Below are 15,993 nucleotides of genomic sequence, written 5' to 3' on the forward strand. Positions count from 1 at the left end.
CATCCTGTCACGGAGTCCGATGATGAGATGGAGGAGGAAGAGTCCAGCCCCAAAGACGACGATGTCACTTTTTCTGATCTGTCAGAAATCCTCTCGGCTGAGAATGAAAGTGATGGTCAGCTGTCTCTTCCCCCGCACCGCAGGTGTGCTTCGCACACCATCAACATAATTTGCACACGTGATGTGGAGAAACATTTAACAACTAATGCAGAGAGCAGGGCTGTGTATAGGAGCAGCACAGCAAAATGCACAGCTCTTTGGACCAAATCGAGTAGATCTACACTTGCATCAGAAACAGTGGAAGAAATCAGCAAAAGAAAGCTCCTAATACCAACATCCACAAGGTGGAATTCCTTTTTTGATGCTGTAAAGAGAATTGCAGAAATCCCCATGGGTGAGCTGAATACTCTGTGCACAAAGCTAGGACTGAAGTGCTTCAAAGATCAAGAATACCAGTTCCTGCATGAGTACTGCATGTCCATGAAACCTCTGACTGCAGCACTGGACATTTTACAAGGCGACTGTCCATACTTTACTACCAACACTTGAAGTTCTGATGCAGAAGACCCAGGCTGTGAAAGATGACCTCTCCAGGATGACTGCAGGCCTTCCAGATGCCATTGTACAGGTACGCTCTATCTTGAAATTAGTCAGATTTTTTGCTTCATACAATTCACAAACATGGAACAGAATATTAATTATCATTGAAAAATAAGATTAAAACAATTAAAATGTTTACAAGTAACCTAAAACAAAATAAATCCATAATACTGATCTCATATTAGGCATGGTTTGCAAATAATTCAATAACATAATAAATTGTAGGCATAAAAAATATCAATTATGTTTTTTAGGCTATTCAGACTCATTTCGCCGGTGTGCTGGACGACAAAGATGCCCTTCTTGCAGCTGCCAGTTGTCCAAAATTCAAACTCCGATGGCTGAGAGATGCAGGAAGGAGGGAGCGAGTAAAACAGCTTCTGACAGCAGAGTGTTGCACCACTGTTCCTCTGGCAAAAAACCCTGCCAGTGTGCCCAGTGCTACTACATCTAGCAGCCAAGGTGAGATGGACTTTTTCACTTTTGAGGCAGAGCCAGAGGAGGAGACCTATTCTGCAGAAAAAGAAGTCATGGACTACCTGATGTCAGGCTACGACCTTCAGATTCTGCATAAATTTTCAAGCATAAAGACAATTTTTTTAAAGTATAACACTCCAACCCCATCAAGTGCTCCTGTGGAGCGGCTTTTTAGTCTGGGAGGTTTGGTGCTCACGCCTAAAAGACATCGACTTTCTGACAAAAGGTTTGAGAAGCTTCTGTTAATGAGGTACAACCACTGGTTTACTCGCTCCACTCTACTGTTTCCCCCATAACATGCGATGACAACATATACTGAAAAAACAGAGAATGGGGAATCCAATTTAAATAACTATTTACAAGTAATTAAATTAAGTTTATCAAAGTCACTTAATAAACTTATTAAAGTTTTCAAGTTGATTAACTTAAATCAATTACCTGCAAGGAAGTAAGGCAATTTAAGTTGGACCTGCAGTCTCTTTTTTTTTTCATAAGATTAGTCCAAAGTTACAAAAGCGGACAATAGTGTTTACATGTGGATGGTATAAAAAGTATCTTAAGGGAAGTCAAGAAAGACTCTTTGTTTGTTTTTGTTTTTTTATAAAAAGTATTTATGTTAAGTGAAGTAACAAGACTGTCTTTATTTTCATACAAACAAGTATTTCTGTCAGGAAAAAAGTTTTAAGTTCAACTTCAAATGTCAGGAGATATATTGTTGACATTACTGTTAAAATACACTTCCAATAAAGTGAGTATTGGCAAAATTGGTTGATGTTTTTATGTTGAGGCAGTGGGGAGTGTTATTGGCTGCTTCTGAAAGTAACTAATAAAGTAACTAGTAATCTAACTTAGTTACTTTAAAAATAAACTAATCAGTAAAGTAACTAAGTTACTTTTGGAAGGAGTAATCAGTAGTCCGTAATATATTACTTTTTCAAAGTAACTGTGGCAACACTGCTGGGGAGAGGGAGGTCTGGGCTTCTCTGCTTAGGCTGCTGCCCCCGCGACCTGGCCTCGGATAAAGCGGATGAAGATGATGATGATGACAAAGGCAGGACGAGTTTGGAAGTGACCCAATCAGATGTAATCGCCCTGTGCATAAAATGTAAAATGAAACCTGAGAGTGCTATCATGGTCAGGTTAAGAAACAATTATATCTTGCCATGTCTCCATGGTTGCTTTCGTTCACAAGTGGTCTCTGCTGGTGTGGGCAGGCCACGTGTAATTGTTGGCACCAGTGGTCAGTATTACATCCTGTCTTCACGACTCTGCTGCAGGGCTTGTCGCAGGAACTGGTTTGCTGACAATCCACGATGGCTGGAGAAACTGCCCAAAGGTTTACCAACCTTCTCCCTGCTTTTCTTACAAACAAAAAGGCCATCTGCAAGTCTGTTATGGATGAGCTCAGGAGGACTGGCAAATCTCCAACAGACATGGCAAACCAAATAAATGAACTCATGCACCTCAAGTACGAGCGAGCTCACCTGACGTACCTCCATGCCACAGGATCGGTCTGGGATTCTGAGGCAGGAGCTCATGCACAGAGGACCATTGGGCAGTTCCTGAGGAAGGAAAATAAGCCACAGGAGTTCAGGTCTTATGAAGACCCACATGCCTGGTGTGGCGTCTCTGTGTCCAGCCATTACCTGACTGACTGCCTGCTCGACGAATTCCGACGTCAACATCCAGCCATATCCAAACTCCTCCAGGGCACTTTTGGCCACATTTCCAGGTCTGACCACATCAGGAAGGTGGCACGAAAAGTCATGCTGGCATCTGGGGTCATGTCCAGTTATTCCATAATGAATGAAAACTGGCTGATTGTTTCGTGGGTCATGGTTCAGTCTGACACAGAAAGGTCCTTGGAGCCCATGTACCAGGGAATGGCCAAGAGGTACAGTGATGCAGGAGTGGAAAAGGCCGGCTACCACTGGGTGGACAGGTAAAAACCGTAATCATCGTTGTCATTCAAACTGCTAATCTGTCTGGAAAAACTGAGTTTTTCTTTTTCAGATCAATTTGATGCACACACATAATATTCCATATACTTACATGTATTTGTATTTCTTACATTTAGGGATTGCTGTGCTCCATTTAAGATCCCAGACTGCATCCCTGTCGAAAATCTATCGTGGGATGCCTGAAAAACCACTCCTGCTGTTGTTGCTGCGGCCACATCTGGACCAGTGGCAAACAGCTGTGCCTCTCGAACCCACTACAACAAGAACATTATTGTAAAACTGGACCTGTTCCACTGCCTGAGGCGATTTTTGTGGGAGTGTACCTCTGAGCATCTTCCTCTGTTCAGCACTTTCTGCCAGCTTCTCTCTGCGGCATTCTCAGTGGTTGATCAGGCAGACCTGAAGAGGCTCCAGGATGCTTATAAGTTCTGTGGCATCCATCCTGCTAATCCCACAAAGCAACACATAAGGGAGCACTGCAGGATCCAAATACCACAACCCACTGAGCTGCTGAACAGAGTGGAAAAGGTCCTGAACCATTTTCACCTGGCCACAGACCCCAACAACGTCCCACTCTTCAAGCCATCCATGCTGAAGACGTGACGCAGTGCACATTCTGCGTGGCTGCCTAAGTGACCCTGAACTCTCAGAGGGTGTAATGTTTAGGTACGGTGGGACTCTTCAGCTTAACCATGTCCCTGGTGAAGGTGCCAAGGTCCCCATCTGGATTCCTGTCCGAGGCACTTCACAGCAGGAGGGTTATCATTTCCACCAGGCCCAGTGGATCACCGGGACTCACGTTTCCACTGAACTATTCCAGGCCCAGGGCATCACAGGGGTGGCACGATGGAACTACCAACGACTGGTGGAGCTTAAGCAGCCAGGTGTCATGCTACCTTGTGTTTTTGATCCAGCTCTAGTGGTGGAGTTTAATGCAGCCTCCAGAAGAGTGACTGGTCAGGAGAAGTACACTGCACTTCACCTCTCTGACAGAGACACTGGAGAGCAATTTGGGCTTGAATACAGAGAGCCAGGCTGCCGTCCAGTCCCTCTGAACTGGGACAAACACAAAACTCTGAGAAAAGATGAACCAGCTGCCCTTCAGCCCCCACCCTCTGTTCCAAAACCTGTGGCTGCCCAGCAGCTGCTGTGGCAGTCTTTAACTGAAGGCAGTGAAACAACTAGTGTCCCTGTAGTCACCATAGAGCCCTGCCGTCTTTAACCCGCCTCCTCCTGCCCTGTCTACACCACTGACACAAGTCTCAATAGAGAAGATTGTGGAGGGCATCTTAGAAAGGCAACAGCAGCAGCAGCAGCCACAGCAGCCACTTGGCAGCTTATTTCTAAATCACTTCATGTAATGATAACAAGCCATCCGTTCTCTAGTGGGGTCTCACAGCTTTTATCTTCATAATCTTTCTGGTTGATTTGTAATATTAGAAACATGACTGCTGTCTTTTATCTGTGTGACTGTACAGCCTGTTTCAGACATGACAACCAGACAGTGTCTGAAGTTATCTTTAATACATGCAACGCAGCTGGAGATAGTCCAGACACTTTCTCACTTCTGATGATAATATTTTTGGTTTAGGTGTTGTTGCTTTCTGGCTTGAAGCTTATCTACAAAAGCAGTTCAATAAGGAGAGATCATGTGGAAAAACTGAGCATGATTTATTGAGGTACAGAAATAAATGTAACTGTTAGGCAGTTAAACTCCAATGACCCATCATAGCAGAAGAAATCTCAGCAGTGACAGGATGTGAGTAACACTTAAATCACTTACAAAATAACCAAAATGCTGTTATCAAACAATAAACTGCAATAAAGTTACAGAAAATGCCTTCAGTTTCAGTATTTTAGCTCTGAGACTTTGAATGGGGAGTTTTTAGACCTTGTGTCACTTTGAGGCAAATTGTGAAAAACCTGTAACTCGCACGATAATTATAGTGACACTGTCTTTTCAGCTCCTCCCGTAAATGAAGCAAGCCTCGATACGCGCATCGCGGAAACGCCCCCTCAATTACTCGACACAAGCTTTGAAGCCTCGACACAGAACGTCACATCACTAGTTCCTGGTACTGCTTTAGTACCTGCTCGGACGGGTTCCAAGCGATCCGAGCAGGTATTAAACTATTACGTCATCGGACAGCATGCCACTGATTGGCTGGTCAGTGGCATCACTCGATAGGTCATGAGAACATCTACTTCACAAAAAAATGAGAGAAATGTGTTCTGGGAATCCATGCGACCTCACAAACCATCCTACCTGTTGTTTCTGCGCATGTGCACAACACAAAATTAAGTGGCAACCCGCCCTATCTACTTAAATTTCTGCTGGAATTATTGTGTGACCGCAGGAATGTACACTAGGACGGTTTGCTCCAAGAAACAACGCCATGCTCCCGGAATCTGACAAACAGCCCCCGCATTCATGTCACATTTTAATTAAGATTACACGTTGCTATAACAACGAGCACCCATATTAGATGGTATTGGTTATAGTGGAAACCCAGTGTAGTCGAGTTGTGGCGAGTCGAGCAGGCACTAATGCAAAAGGGGCTAAAAAAAACCCTGAAAATGTTTCATACCTCTGAAAAGTGCGTCCTGTTTGGGTGCGCTTGTTTTGCAGACATGGCGGTGCAGGTGCCGTGCCTGTTGTTCCGGTGTTCCAGATCTACTGGCGTTTAGATCAACTGGCGTTGGTCGAACAGATGTGTGGCAGTCTTGCGTTTCAGGAGCTGCTACCGACAAACCAGCAAAAAAACGCCAAATGTGTCATCTGTGACACTTGTGAGGTTGTCTCAAACACACTCCGTCAGTCTTGATGCTGTTGAACAACAAAATGTTTAAAAATGTGGCGAGTTTACCTGGTGATATCCTCATGCGTGACGCGATCGCGAAAACAGCAAACAAGTAACACCACGCCGTTGTTGTTCACAGGACAGCAAGAGTAAACGATCGGGAGACTCTTGTCGTCGTTATCGTTCCCCTCGCACGGTTTATTTCTCCGAATTCAGCGTTTTTGCTTCACAACTACAGCGTGCAGTTTACTTTGTGCACTAACATGGAGTCGAGTCAACCAGCGCCACCTCTGGCCAAGTGCCACAGCCTACAGCCAGATCAACCTGTGACACACATCTGCACCACGTTTGAATTCGTGTCATGCACATTTGTACCTTTCAATTGTGTCTGTTTGTGCGTCATGCAAATAAACCTTTGAAATGAATGAAATGATATCATGTATTTATTATCAGCCTACATTTGTACAAAATGCCAAATGACATACACATAAGAATCACCATCCTGATATCAATACTTTTGCCCATACGAAAAATGTCGTGAACACACTAATATTTCACCAGTGTTGTAACATCACATGTCGTTAGCGTAGTCTGTCTGTGTCTGCCCTCTGCAAACAAACATGTTAGAGTTGGTTGTGATATACAGTCTGCATAAGTGTGGTCAATCTAATAAACATTTATAAGGAGATGGCAGTTACTGTGAATGTACAGCAGTTACACAGTGATTAGTAATAAACAGTCAGACAATGACCCTGACAATCTCATTCAATCTTGCAGATTGCACCTTCTGTGGAAAGTGGTACCACACGGTGTGTGTGGACTTCCCCTGTGCAGAAGGCGACTACAAATGTTGTGGGTGCTAAATAAACAGAAACAAATGATCCCTGTTGTCTTTGCTTACTGATTGTTTTCAGTGTTGACAATCCACATTGCTGTCATTGCATCTTTCAACATGTTTGTGGGTAGATTTGGATGTACCAGGGGTAAGTGCAGCCACTCAGCCTCTACTCAATGTGATCATAGCAGCAGGTGCAGATGTGTCACAAGTTAATCTAGTAGTGGCCTATGGTCATGTGTTAGTGGTGGGAACAGTCATATCCACTCACTCTCACTGGCTGTTTATTACTAATCACTGTGTAACTGCTGTGAATTCACAGTAACTGCCGTCTCCTTACAAATCTTCATTAGATTAACCACACTTATACAGACTGTATATAACTCCAGCCATGTTGATGAATTGCCTATATTGGCTGGAAATATTCATTTTCAGGGAAAAGACACAGACAGACGATGCTTACAGGATGTGATGTGACAACACTAATGAAATATTGATGTGTCATATTTGTCCAAGGTGTATTTCATTGTTATGGAAAAAGAGAATATTAAAATCATGATGACCAATTGGAGTGGTGATTTCTATGACTTTGTGTATATAATTTGGAATTTTGTACAAATGTAGGCCAATAAGGAATATATGATATCATTTCATTCTTTCCAAAGGTTTATTTGCATGACGCACAAACAGACACAATTGAAAGGTACAAATGTGCATGACACGAATTCAAACGTGGTGCAGATGTGTGTCACAGGTTGATCTGGCTGTAGGCTGTGGCACTTGGCCAGAGGTGGCGCTGGTTGACTCGACTCCATGTTAGTGCACAAAGTAAACTGCACGCTGTAGTTGTGAAGCAAAAACGCTGAATTCGGAGAAATAAACCGTGCGAGGGGAACGATAACGACGACAAGAGTCTCCCGATCGTTTACTCTTGCTGTCCCGTGAACAACAACGGCATGGTGTTAATTGTTTGCTGTTTTCGCGATCGCGTGGCGCACGAGGATATCACCAGGTAAACTCGCCACATTTTTAAACATTTTGTTGTTCAACAGCATCAAGACTGACGGAGTGTGTTTGAGACAACCTCACAAGTGTCACAGATGACACATTTGGCTTTTTTTTGCTGGTTTGTCGGTAGGAGCTACTGAAACGCAAGACTGCCACACATCTGTTCGACCAACGCCAGTTGATCTAAACGCCAGTAGATCTGGAACACCGGCAGCCGTATGCCGGCCTGGTTCTGGACGGGGTAAAGACGGTGGAGAGCCGCTGGAGGCCGCTGCTCGCTCCACTGGAGAACCAGACGCTGGCGGTCCACGTGGCTCAGCGTGACTGGGAGGGGTTGGAGTGGTGGGCGGTGCTAAGCGGCCTGCTGGGGATGGACAGATTGAGGCACTTCTGGAGTCCGGGGAGCGGTTCGGCCGCGGCGTGGTGGCAGGTTAGAATCACTATTTACTCTGCCACATTTACACATCCCTGAACGAACCCTGTGGTCTCTTTTAGGATTGGTGGATGTGGGCCAGACCTGGCTTTGCCCCGCCTCCCTCCAGGGGAAGGACCTACAGTGCCTGGAGCAGTCGGCCGTGCTGATTGGTCTGCAGGAGAAGCACCTGACTAACCTGTCCAACCCTCGCTGGCTGAAGGCCCCACTGAGAGCTCTGGGAGGTCGCGACCTCTGGACCATAGAGATCCCAGCAAAACTGTTCCCGTGACAACACATACGTAACCTACCCGGGCACTGAGGCCGATGCTGGAGCTACTTCTCTGTCATAGTACTTTGGTTTTTACAGCTGATCATTGATCTGTGATCAGAGCGGTGGCGCTGACCTCAGATCAGGTCACTGTGATGTCATCAGCACACCTGATTTTTGGGGTCGAGCGAGGTCTTCCATCTCTGAGGGTGGGGTGGGGGTCAGACCAATGATCTGAGCTCCTGGGGCCGTCATCCCGGAGCACCAGAGGCTTCACAGCAGCTCGATAAAAGTCCAACCTGTCCAGTTCTTTGTTTCTTTGAAATGATGGAACCCGTCTAATCCCAGATTTTTCGCAGCAAAATAAGTGAATGCATTTCACTCCTTAGACTTGTCCTACTGACTGTATGTTTAATTTTGTTGATGTGTGGGGGTTAAAACGGCAACTGTTGCCGGTGGGTTAATAAGGGCACCTTCCAAACGTCCAGTGTTTGTGTAAATAACCTACCTGTGGTGCTGTTATCAGGCGGCTGTATGTTACACTGAAATTAAAAGGTAATATTTTGCTATGCTTGCTGTTCTGCTCATTGTTCTCTCGCTGTTTTAGAAAACAGTCTGTGCAGAATTGTTGTAATTCAGTCACACTGGAGGGTTTTAGAGCATGAAGCCGTCAGGACTTTGACTAAACCAGAGGATGGTAAACTGCAGAATTCATGGTTCCATCAACAAAACAAATGGATAAGCACACAAACCGACCTCTAATCCAGGTAACTGCACGTAACTCAGGCTTTTCTGAAGGTGCTTCCTATCAAAAGTTACCATGGTAACTTATCAGCAGGTATGAAACCAGCACCCGTTAACCAATCAGATCTATAAAAACCCACAGTGATCAATACACATACAGTATAATTTAAACATGTATCAGGCTGAGTCAACACGCCATCTGCAGATTTTCATACAACCTGTGGCGCTTTTCTCTATGAAACAAGCGGCGGTGGATGGAGCAGCTACATCCACGTGAGCTCATCCCGAATGATGATGTCACCATAAGCAAATCCAGATAAAGAGTTCCTGGGCTGAGGGACGTCCCTCCATCACCGCGTTTCTATTCTTGGCTGTGACGCCACTTCCTGTGTCAATAAAGGTTTAAAAATGACAACAGGCGACTCAGTGGGGGTGGGGGGAGTCGTCTCAGGCTTCGCTGCTCATCACAGGTCTGGACAAAGTAGTCGTTCAAACATCCATCAACCTTTGTCTCAGTGTAATCAGATTACTTACTGAACTTCAGTGTCACAGCAGCTGTAATGGAAAAAAATGCCTTTATTGATTTTAGTTTCCATGGAAACTAAGAAAATCAGAGTCAGCCTCCAAAGCTCTCAAATTTTCTGCTGCTATGAATCACACTCACCCCTAACCTGCACAGGTGAGAGTTTTCTACCTGAGAGCTCAAACTGACACACTGAGGCGCTGCCCCCTCGCCAGAGATGACGACCTATCACCTGTAACTCCCCTCTGATCCCCATCTCTCACGTCCTGTGGAGAATCGCACCTTTCTGGCTTTATTATTTTACTTCCTGTTTGCTCAAAGCATAAAAAACAGGAAGTTGATGTTTGGGACTGTTAGCTGGACAATAGTCATGTGATGAAGCAAAAACGCCATCTGCTGGTGAAACAAACTTTATTCACCCAAAACCCAAAAAACAAAACATCAACACAAAGATCCCTCCACAAATAGGGACTGGTCACACCCACCACCTCATATTGGCTGTCACAACATGAATTTTAACCAACAGCAACATCCATTAACATCCAGCCAATATTTACCTTTAAATCCTAACTTTAATTTTGAAAGTCTTGCTGCAGGAAAAGTGTTCATAATAATGTTACCACTAATTCAAAACAAAAGGGGTTTTAGCCTTGAGCTAATATGCACGTTACATAGTGGGTGGGATGTAGAGTGTGTCTGTGTGGTGAGGGGGCGGGGCAGCAATGTATCCAACAACATGAGAACGTGGCCTCCAGTCGATATTGGCCTGTATGGGTGGTAGGAAGAGTGGTGAGGGTGGTGGGCGGGATGTGGAAGAGGAGGTGCAGGGGCTGTAGTCAGGTAGGTGCTTGGGGGTGGAGCTTCATATGGCAGGTGGAGCAGTGGGAGAGGAGGGAGGGGCGACTGATCTGGGTAGAGGAGAGCAGAGGAGGGGGCGGAGCCTGGAGGAGTAGGACTGATGGAGGAGGAGCTTTCCATGGAGACACCTGAGGAGACAAACCACATGCCTTTATTTTCAAAGTAAATTCGTTTATAATGCAGAAAATTTGGGTTTTAATGTGGAGGCACACTAATCATGTGACCTGACCAATGACTAACAGCGCCTGCAATTGGCCCATTGTGCTTCTGCCTTCATCTGACTCCAGAATTACTGCACCGCACTTCCTGTCTGTTGCCACGCCTGTTTGCTATGTTCATCCGGTCAAATTTCACCTTAATAACAATACAGTAGTCATTGGGTACAGGAATGTGACAGCTGGATGGTGTAGGGTTTGCCCCACCCTTCCGTCCTCATTGCGCCACTCTCACCATTATGCAGCTGTAAAGCTTCACCAACAGACCTGCTGACCTCCAGCACTTCTACACTGTTTTATTGACAAACACTTCCTGTTTTGGCAGCGTGTGCACTCCAAAGGTAAAGGTAAAGTACTGACCGCCGTTGCGTCCCTCTGTCTGTCCATCTGCAGACCTGGAGGATTCTGGGTAGGAGCTGGCGGGCTGATGGGAGATCCGCCCAGTCTCAGAGAACGGCTGGGAGGCAGCTGGGGACGGAAGATGGGACAGATCAAGTCACAGTAAAGGGGGTGGAGCTTAAATTAAAACACCTGAGGGACCATCCATGCTGTAATGACATCACTGCACACATCTTCCTGTTAGTCATGTGTTCCCCACAGTTGCCTCCTACCTGATCGCACTGTTTTATTGTGAAAGGCTTCGCTACGGAAGTGAAGGCTCAGCTAAAAGATGAAACTTGCATCTTTTGTATACAGGTGGAAGAAGTGCAGCACCACCTGCTGGAACCGATCACTCTTACCGTGCAGAGGGGGCTCCTGGCCCAGGTAGGGCGTGTAGGGCTGGTAGGGGTAGGCAGTCTCAGGTGAGGAGGCGGGATACAGCTGCTGCTGTTGCTTCCAGCAGCTCTGATGGTACCACTGAGGAGACAGATGGTCACATGACGGTCACATGACAAATTCACAGCATCATGTCATCACCTGAACCTGAAACACCTGCAGAATCATCTATAAACATTCAAAGAACCTGAAGGAAACGTGTGTCTCTTTGAAACGGCAGCCACAGGTTAAAGGAGAGGAACACCAGTCACATGACCTCCACAGGACCCAGGTGATCAGAGTGCCCTTGGAAGATGTTTACCACACCTGCAAGTGACTCAGGTGCACTCAGACTTCTGCTGCTAAAACAGATCTGCCAGTGGAGGAGCTGAGCTAGTTTCAGTCATTATGTCCCGTTTATAGGTCGGAAACCTGCAGTCAGCTGAGACTGAAGGATCACCTGGATGATAACGAAAGGTTTCTCCCACTGAAAACGTCCAGAACAGAATCAACATTCTGTGATGCTCCGTGAGTTCATTCAGGCGTCTCACCTTCACCTGTCAGCGCCGCTTCAAAGACTGCTGTTTACTGTTCAGGTGTCTCTTACCTGGATGCCCAAATTGAAGTAATACTGGAGGACTCTGCAGTCTACACATACTGCTCAACACACTGATCAGATAGTAGTGTGGGGTTAAAACGCCAACTCCTGTCTGTTCTAGGTAAGTCAGGCATAGCCAGTCAGAATTAAAGGGGCGTGGTCTGATATAACTATGGCACGGTATTCACAGGCACATGCAATACTAGTCAAGTAGTCTATCCTAGAAAAAGTGTGATGGACATAAGAGAAAAAGGAATACTCCTTTCAGTCAGATGCAGATATCCCTGTTCCCGTATGAAGAAAGGAATGAATGCGTTTATGTTTTTGAACAGAAACAGGAAATACACACTCAGACTTTGTCCCGACTGCCGTTAGACCAAAACCAAGAGAAGAAGAGAGCTCGGCGCGTCACAGGAACAGGAAGTGCTCAAAGTCCAAGCACCATTACCTTCAGAGGTTGCGACCTCTGGAGGATGACGTTGGACAGGCGCTTTAGGCCTGCTGTACAGGTTTTTGATTGGACGAACAATGTTTAGAGCTGTTCTCTGTCCAGCTTATCGCCGCCCACCGAGACGAGGCGGAGCAGAGATGGCAGCTGCAGTCTGTGGCGCGGTCGCAACAATATTCTCCTGAAGTCTGAAGCAGGAAGTTGAACTTCCCCGGGTCTGAAACGAGACGCTCAGACTGTGAGGCAGCAGCGCCAACCACTGAGCTACCCTGGCACCGCTGTCACACACGCGATGATGTCACCTTCAAGCTACGCTGCGGGACGTACCTGCTGGCTGTAGCTGAAGTTCACGTCTGATCTCGTGGGAGAGTCAGCCACGCCTCCTTCCTGCTCATCCTTTCAAAATAAAATAGAAACAGACTGATTACAGCTTCATGGGGTCACTGATCACATGACCTCTTCACACGTGCAAATTTCAAACCAATTTTCATGTGCAACATTATGCTGACCTGCATCACACTAACAGGAGACAGAGGCAGAGGTCAGCTCTTACCTGATTGGTGGAGGTCTCAGTGGCGCTGTAAACTCCGGAGGTCTGGAAACTCTGATCTGAAATAATGTGAGACAGAGTCACCAACATGGCTGCTGCAGGGAGGCGTGTCACAGCGGGATCACGTTACTCACCCTGTGAACTGTAGATGAAGTCAGCATATACACGTCCACATATGGGACACTTGTGTCCATTTCTGACATAGTGATGCCTTTGAGACTTTGAGGCGACAGCAACCTGTTGCCGTTCCTCTGTCCTCTGCGGCAACTCACTGCTCACGAACGCCCCCTGTACACAAAAAGAAGACGCATACAACTACTAAAAAAGTTTTATTTTTTGTCTTACTCTTACTTAATATTTACAAATGCCAATGAAAATAAATTATCTGCAGTACGGTTAGTAATTCTGACTACTTTTGATTTGACCTTTATATTTCTTTGAATATATATACTGTCTTTGAATTCATCTTGTGTACGAAACCCACTACTACTCCTCCTCATGACCTCACTAAAAATGGACTGGAACTAACTCACCTCTTCCTTAAACTCATCTTTTCTCAGTTGTCTTTAAATTTATCTGGTGGAGGTTTCCCATCATCACTCATTTCTAATCTTCTTCTAAATCTTCTCTTTAATTAATTATTGCCACATTTAATTAATTATCTAATGGTGTATTTAATTAATTCATTATGGCAGTCCTGGTGTTCCATACATATGAGCTGACCATGTGACGTAGAAGAATACAAAGACATATTTTGTTGAATGTATAGATTGTGGAAGCAGTGAAACTGAGGATGAATTTCACATCTCTTTGTGGCATAGGACACCCAGTTTTGTTTTTCATGGCTACCTTAGGAATCCTTTTACGTTCTTGTTCTTCCTCCTCTTCTGAATAGCCTTCAGATTCATCCTGTGTGGGTTTCCAGTCATCTGTCCCATCATCTTCAGATGAGCTCACAGACTGTTATTAGAGCAGAAAAATATATATTTTGCTCATTTTCCATGGATGTGTGAAAACAACATATTTACAGAAACTTAGCTGGATTTTTCTTGCCCACCTTAGGAACCCATTCTCTTGCTTCACTCTCCTCCACACCTGTCCTATCGCTTTTAGAAAAGATCACCATCTGTTTTTAGAAAAGTAACAGAACAAAACATAGAAAATAAAATAATTTCCAACAGTGCATTTTGAGGTCTAAGCATCCCAGAAACTGCACAGACATATGTCAGACATAACTTAAAACCACCAGTATAGGTTCATCAAGGCCCTGAGGGGAAAAACTACGTTTCCCACAAAATATTATGTTACTTCCGGTTTTGGCAGGTAATGGCAGACATGCATCCTTTTTTTTTTTTTTTTTAATTTTGTTTTTAAAATTTTGGTCGCCAACGGAGAGTGTTTGGTAGCGCTGTCCTCAGAAAACACCGTTTGTACTGTTTCGAATCATAACTCTGGTTTTACGTGGCCTATTAACACAATTAAGAGAATATCATTTGAAGTCCGCACTTTCAACACAAGTTGAAATGGAGACTGGGGCTGTGTCCCAATTCAGAGACCGCACGCTTGAAGTACGCATTTTGAGTGCGATTACGTCACCGCCACGTGACGACTGTCCCAACTCGAAGCGTACTTCAAATGCGCCGTCGATTTCCCCAAATATCAAGCGTGGTCCGGTGCACGCTTCGTGGTCCCATATATCCCACAATTCATAGCGCGGCGGTGGGTGTGGATAATTTTGCTGCAAAATCCACATAAAATGTAATAAATAAATCATATAATACAAAAATCAACTATTCACATTTCAACTTTTAACTATTTAAATTTTCAGCTTTTTCCTTTTACAAATTTAAAGTGAAAACAACACAAAACACTGCAAACCACAACACAATTAAATATAAATTATAATATGAAAACAAAAAGAACATGTATATTCTCTGTCATATGGGCCCGCATGAATAAACTTTCTGAATCCTTTATCATCTGCAACCGAAAATAGTTGTGGATGATTACTATACCTTTCTATCCCTGGCTCTCTTTCTCTCTCTCTCCCTCTGGCTGTTCCTGTGCTACTGAGAGTAACTACCGCCCCTCCCCCCCTCTGCCCACGTGCAGAGTGAAGCGGAAAAACGTGCGAGAGAGAGAGCGAGAGAGAGAGAGAGAGAGAGAGAAAAAAAACCACGTGACGGCTCGCGATAAGGAGCCGGCTCCCGTCGTTCACGTCAAAGAGACGGCTCTAAGAGCCATTTCGTTCGCGAACGACCCATCACTAACACACACACAACAGCAGCCCCTCTCGCTCGGTTTTTGCATTTGCGCTCACTAACAACGTGTTGCTGGCGCTCTCAACATTTCTGCCCGTGCGCGCTCAACTCTTTCTCTACACCGTTATATTTGTGCCACAAAAACAGCCAGACAGGACAGGGTTAAAAAAAAAACCAACCAAAAACAAGCAAACGAAAAAAACCCGACAAGGTACCTGTTTGTACTCATGTAACTTTTGAAAGTTAGCTTCATACCTGAGAGCTGGTACCTTCAAACTCTTTCTTCTTTCTTTCTTTCTGACAGTCGTATTGGCGGTTGGCAAACAATTGAAAGGTGCATTTACCTTCATCCATGGTGCTTCTAAACTCTCACTAGAACAATCTGCTGCTGTACTCATGATCACATGACATAGATGATTCTGATTGGCTGCTCAAATGCTCATTAGGGGCGGAACATTTTTATAACATTAGTTACCATAGGGCATTGGAGCGTGATGTCACGGGGGTGGGCGTGGAAAGGATTTTGGCCTGATGCGCCATTTTCGGGGTCAAAATAATATGGCGCATCAGGCCAAAATCCTTTCCACGCCCACCCCCGTGACATCACGCTCCAATGCCCTATGGTAACTAATGTTATAAAAATGTTCCGCCCCTAATGAGCATTTGAGCAGCCAA

The 15,993-nt window shown here is 45.1% G+C and overlaps 1 protein-coding gene, 1 long non-coding RNA gene and 2 pseudogenes across 2 annotated transcripts; 2 read left to right on the forward strand and 2 right to left on the reverse strand.

Annotated features, from left to right (window-relative positions):
* The first annotated feature begins 2,390 nt into the window (after positions 1–2,390).
* Positions 2,391–5,993, forward strand: LOC146693293 (uncharacterized; annotated as a pseudogene).
* A 798-nt stretch (positions 5,994–6,791) lies between these two features.
* On the forward strand, positions 6,792–8,936 carry LOC146693294 (EOLA-like protein; annotated as a pseudogene).
* A 1,090-nt stretch (positions 8,937–10,026) lies between these two features.
* On the reverse strand, positions 10,027–13,783 carry LOC146693295 (uncharacterized). The gene is made up of 7 exons (XM_085429946.1): positions 13,769–13,783; positions 13,192–13,345; positions 13,061–13,116; positions 12,835–12,903; positions 11,446–11,563; positions 11,066–11,173; positions 10,027–10,618 (listed from the first exon to the last, which is right to left on the reverse strand). The coding sequence occupies exons 1-7, from the start codon at positions 13,781–13,783 to the stop codon at positions 10,260–10,262; spliced, it is 879 nt and encodes a 292-aa protein (XP_085286072.1). The 3' UTR covers positions 10,027–10,259.
* Positions 13,784–13,908: 125 nt separating this feature from the next.
* Positions 13,909–15,663, reverse strand: LOC146693296 (uncharacterized). Its single transcript, XR_014923879.1, has 3 exons — positions 15,574–15,663; positions 14,115–14,183; positions 13,909–14,017 (listed from the first exon to the last, which is right to left on the reverse strand). It is a non-coding gene; the product is annotated as an uncharacterized LOC146693296 (long non-coding RNA).
* Between the last annotated feature and the right edge of the window lie 330 nt (positions 15,664–15,993).

This window comes from Copadichromis virginalis, linkage group LG14 (genome assembly GCF_057382275.1).
Source record: "Copadichromis virginalis isolate Kocher_CV1m ecotype Utaka linkage group LG14, C_Virginalis_male_GT1.1, whole genome shotgun sequence".
NCBI classification, from domain to species: domain Eukaryota; kingdom Metazoa; phylum Chordata; class Actinopteri; order Cichliformes; family Cichlidae; genus Copadichromis; species Copadichromis virginalis.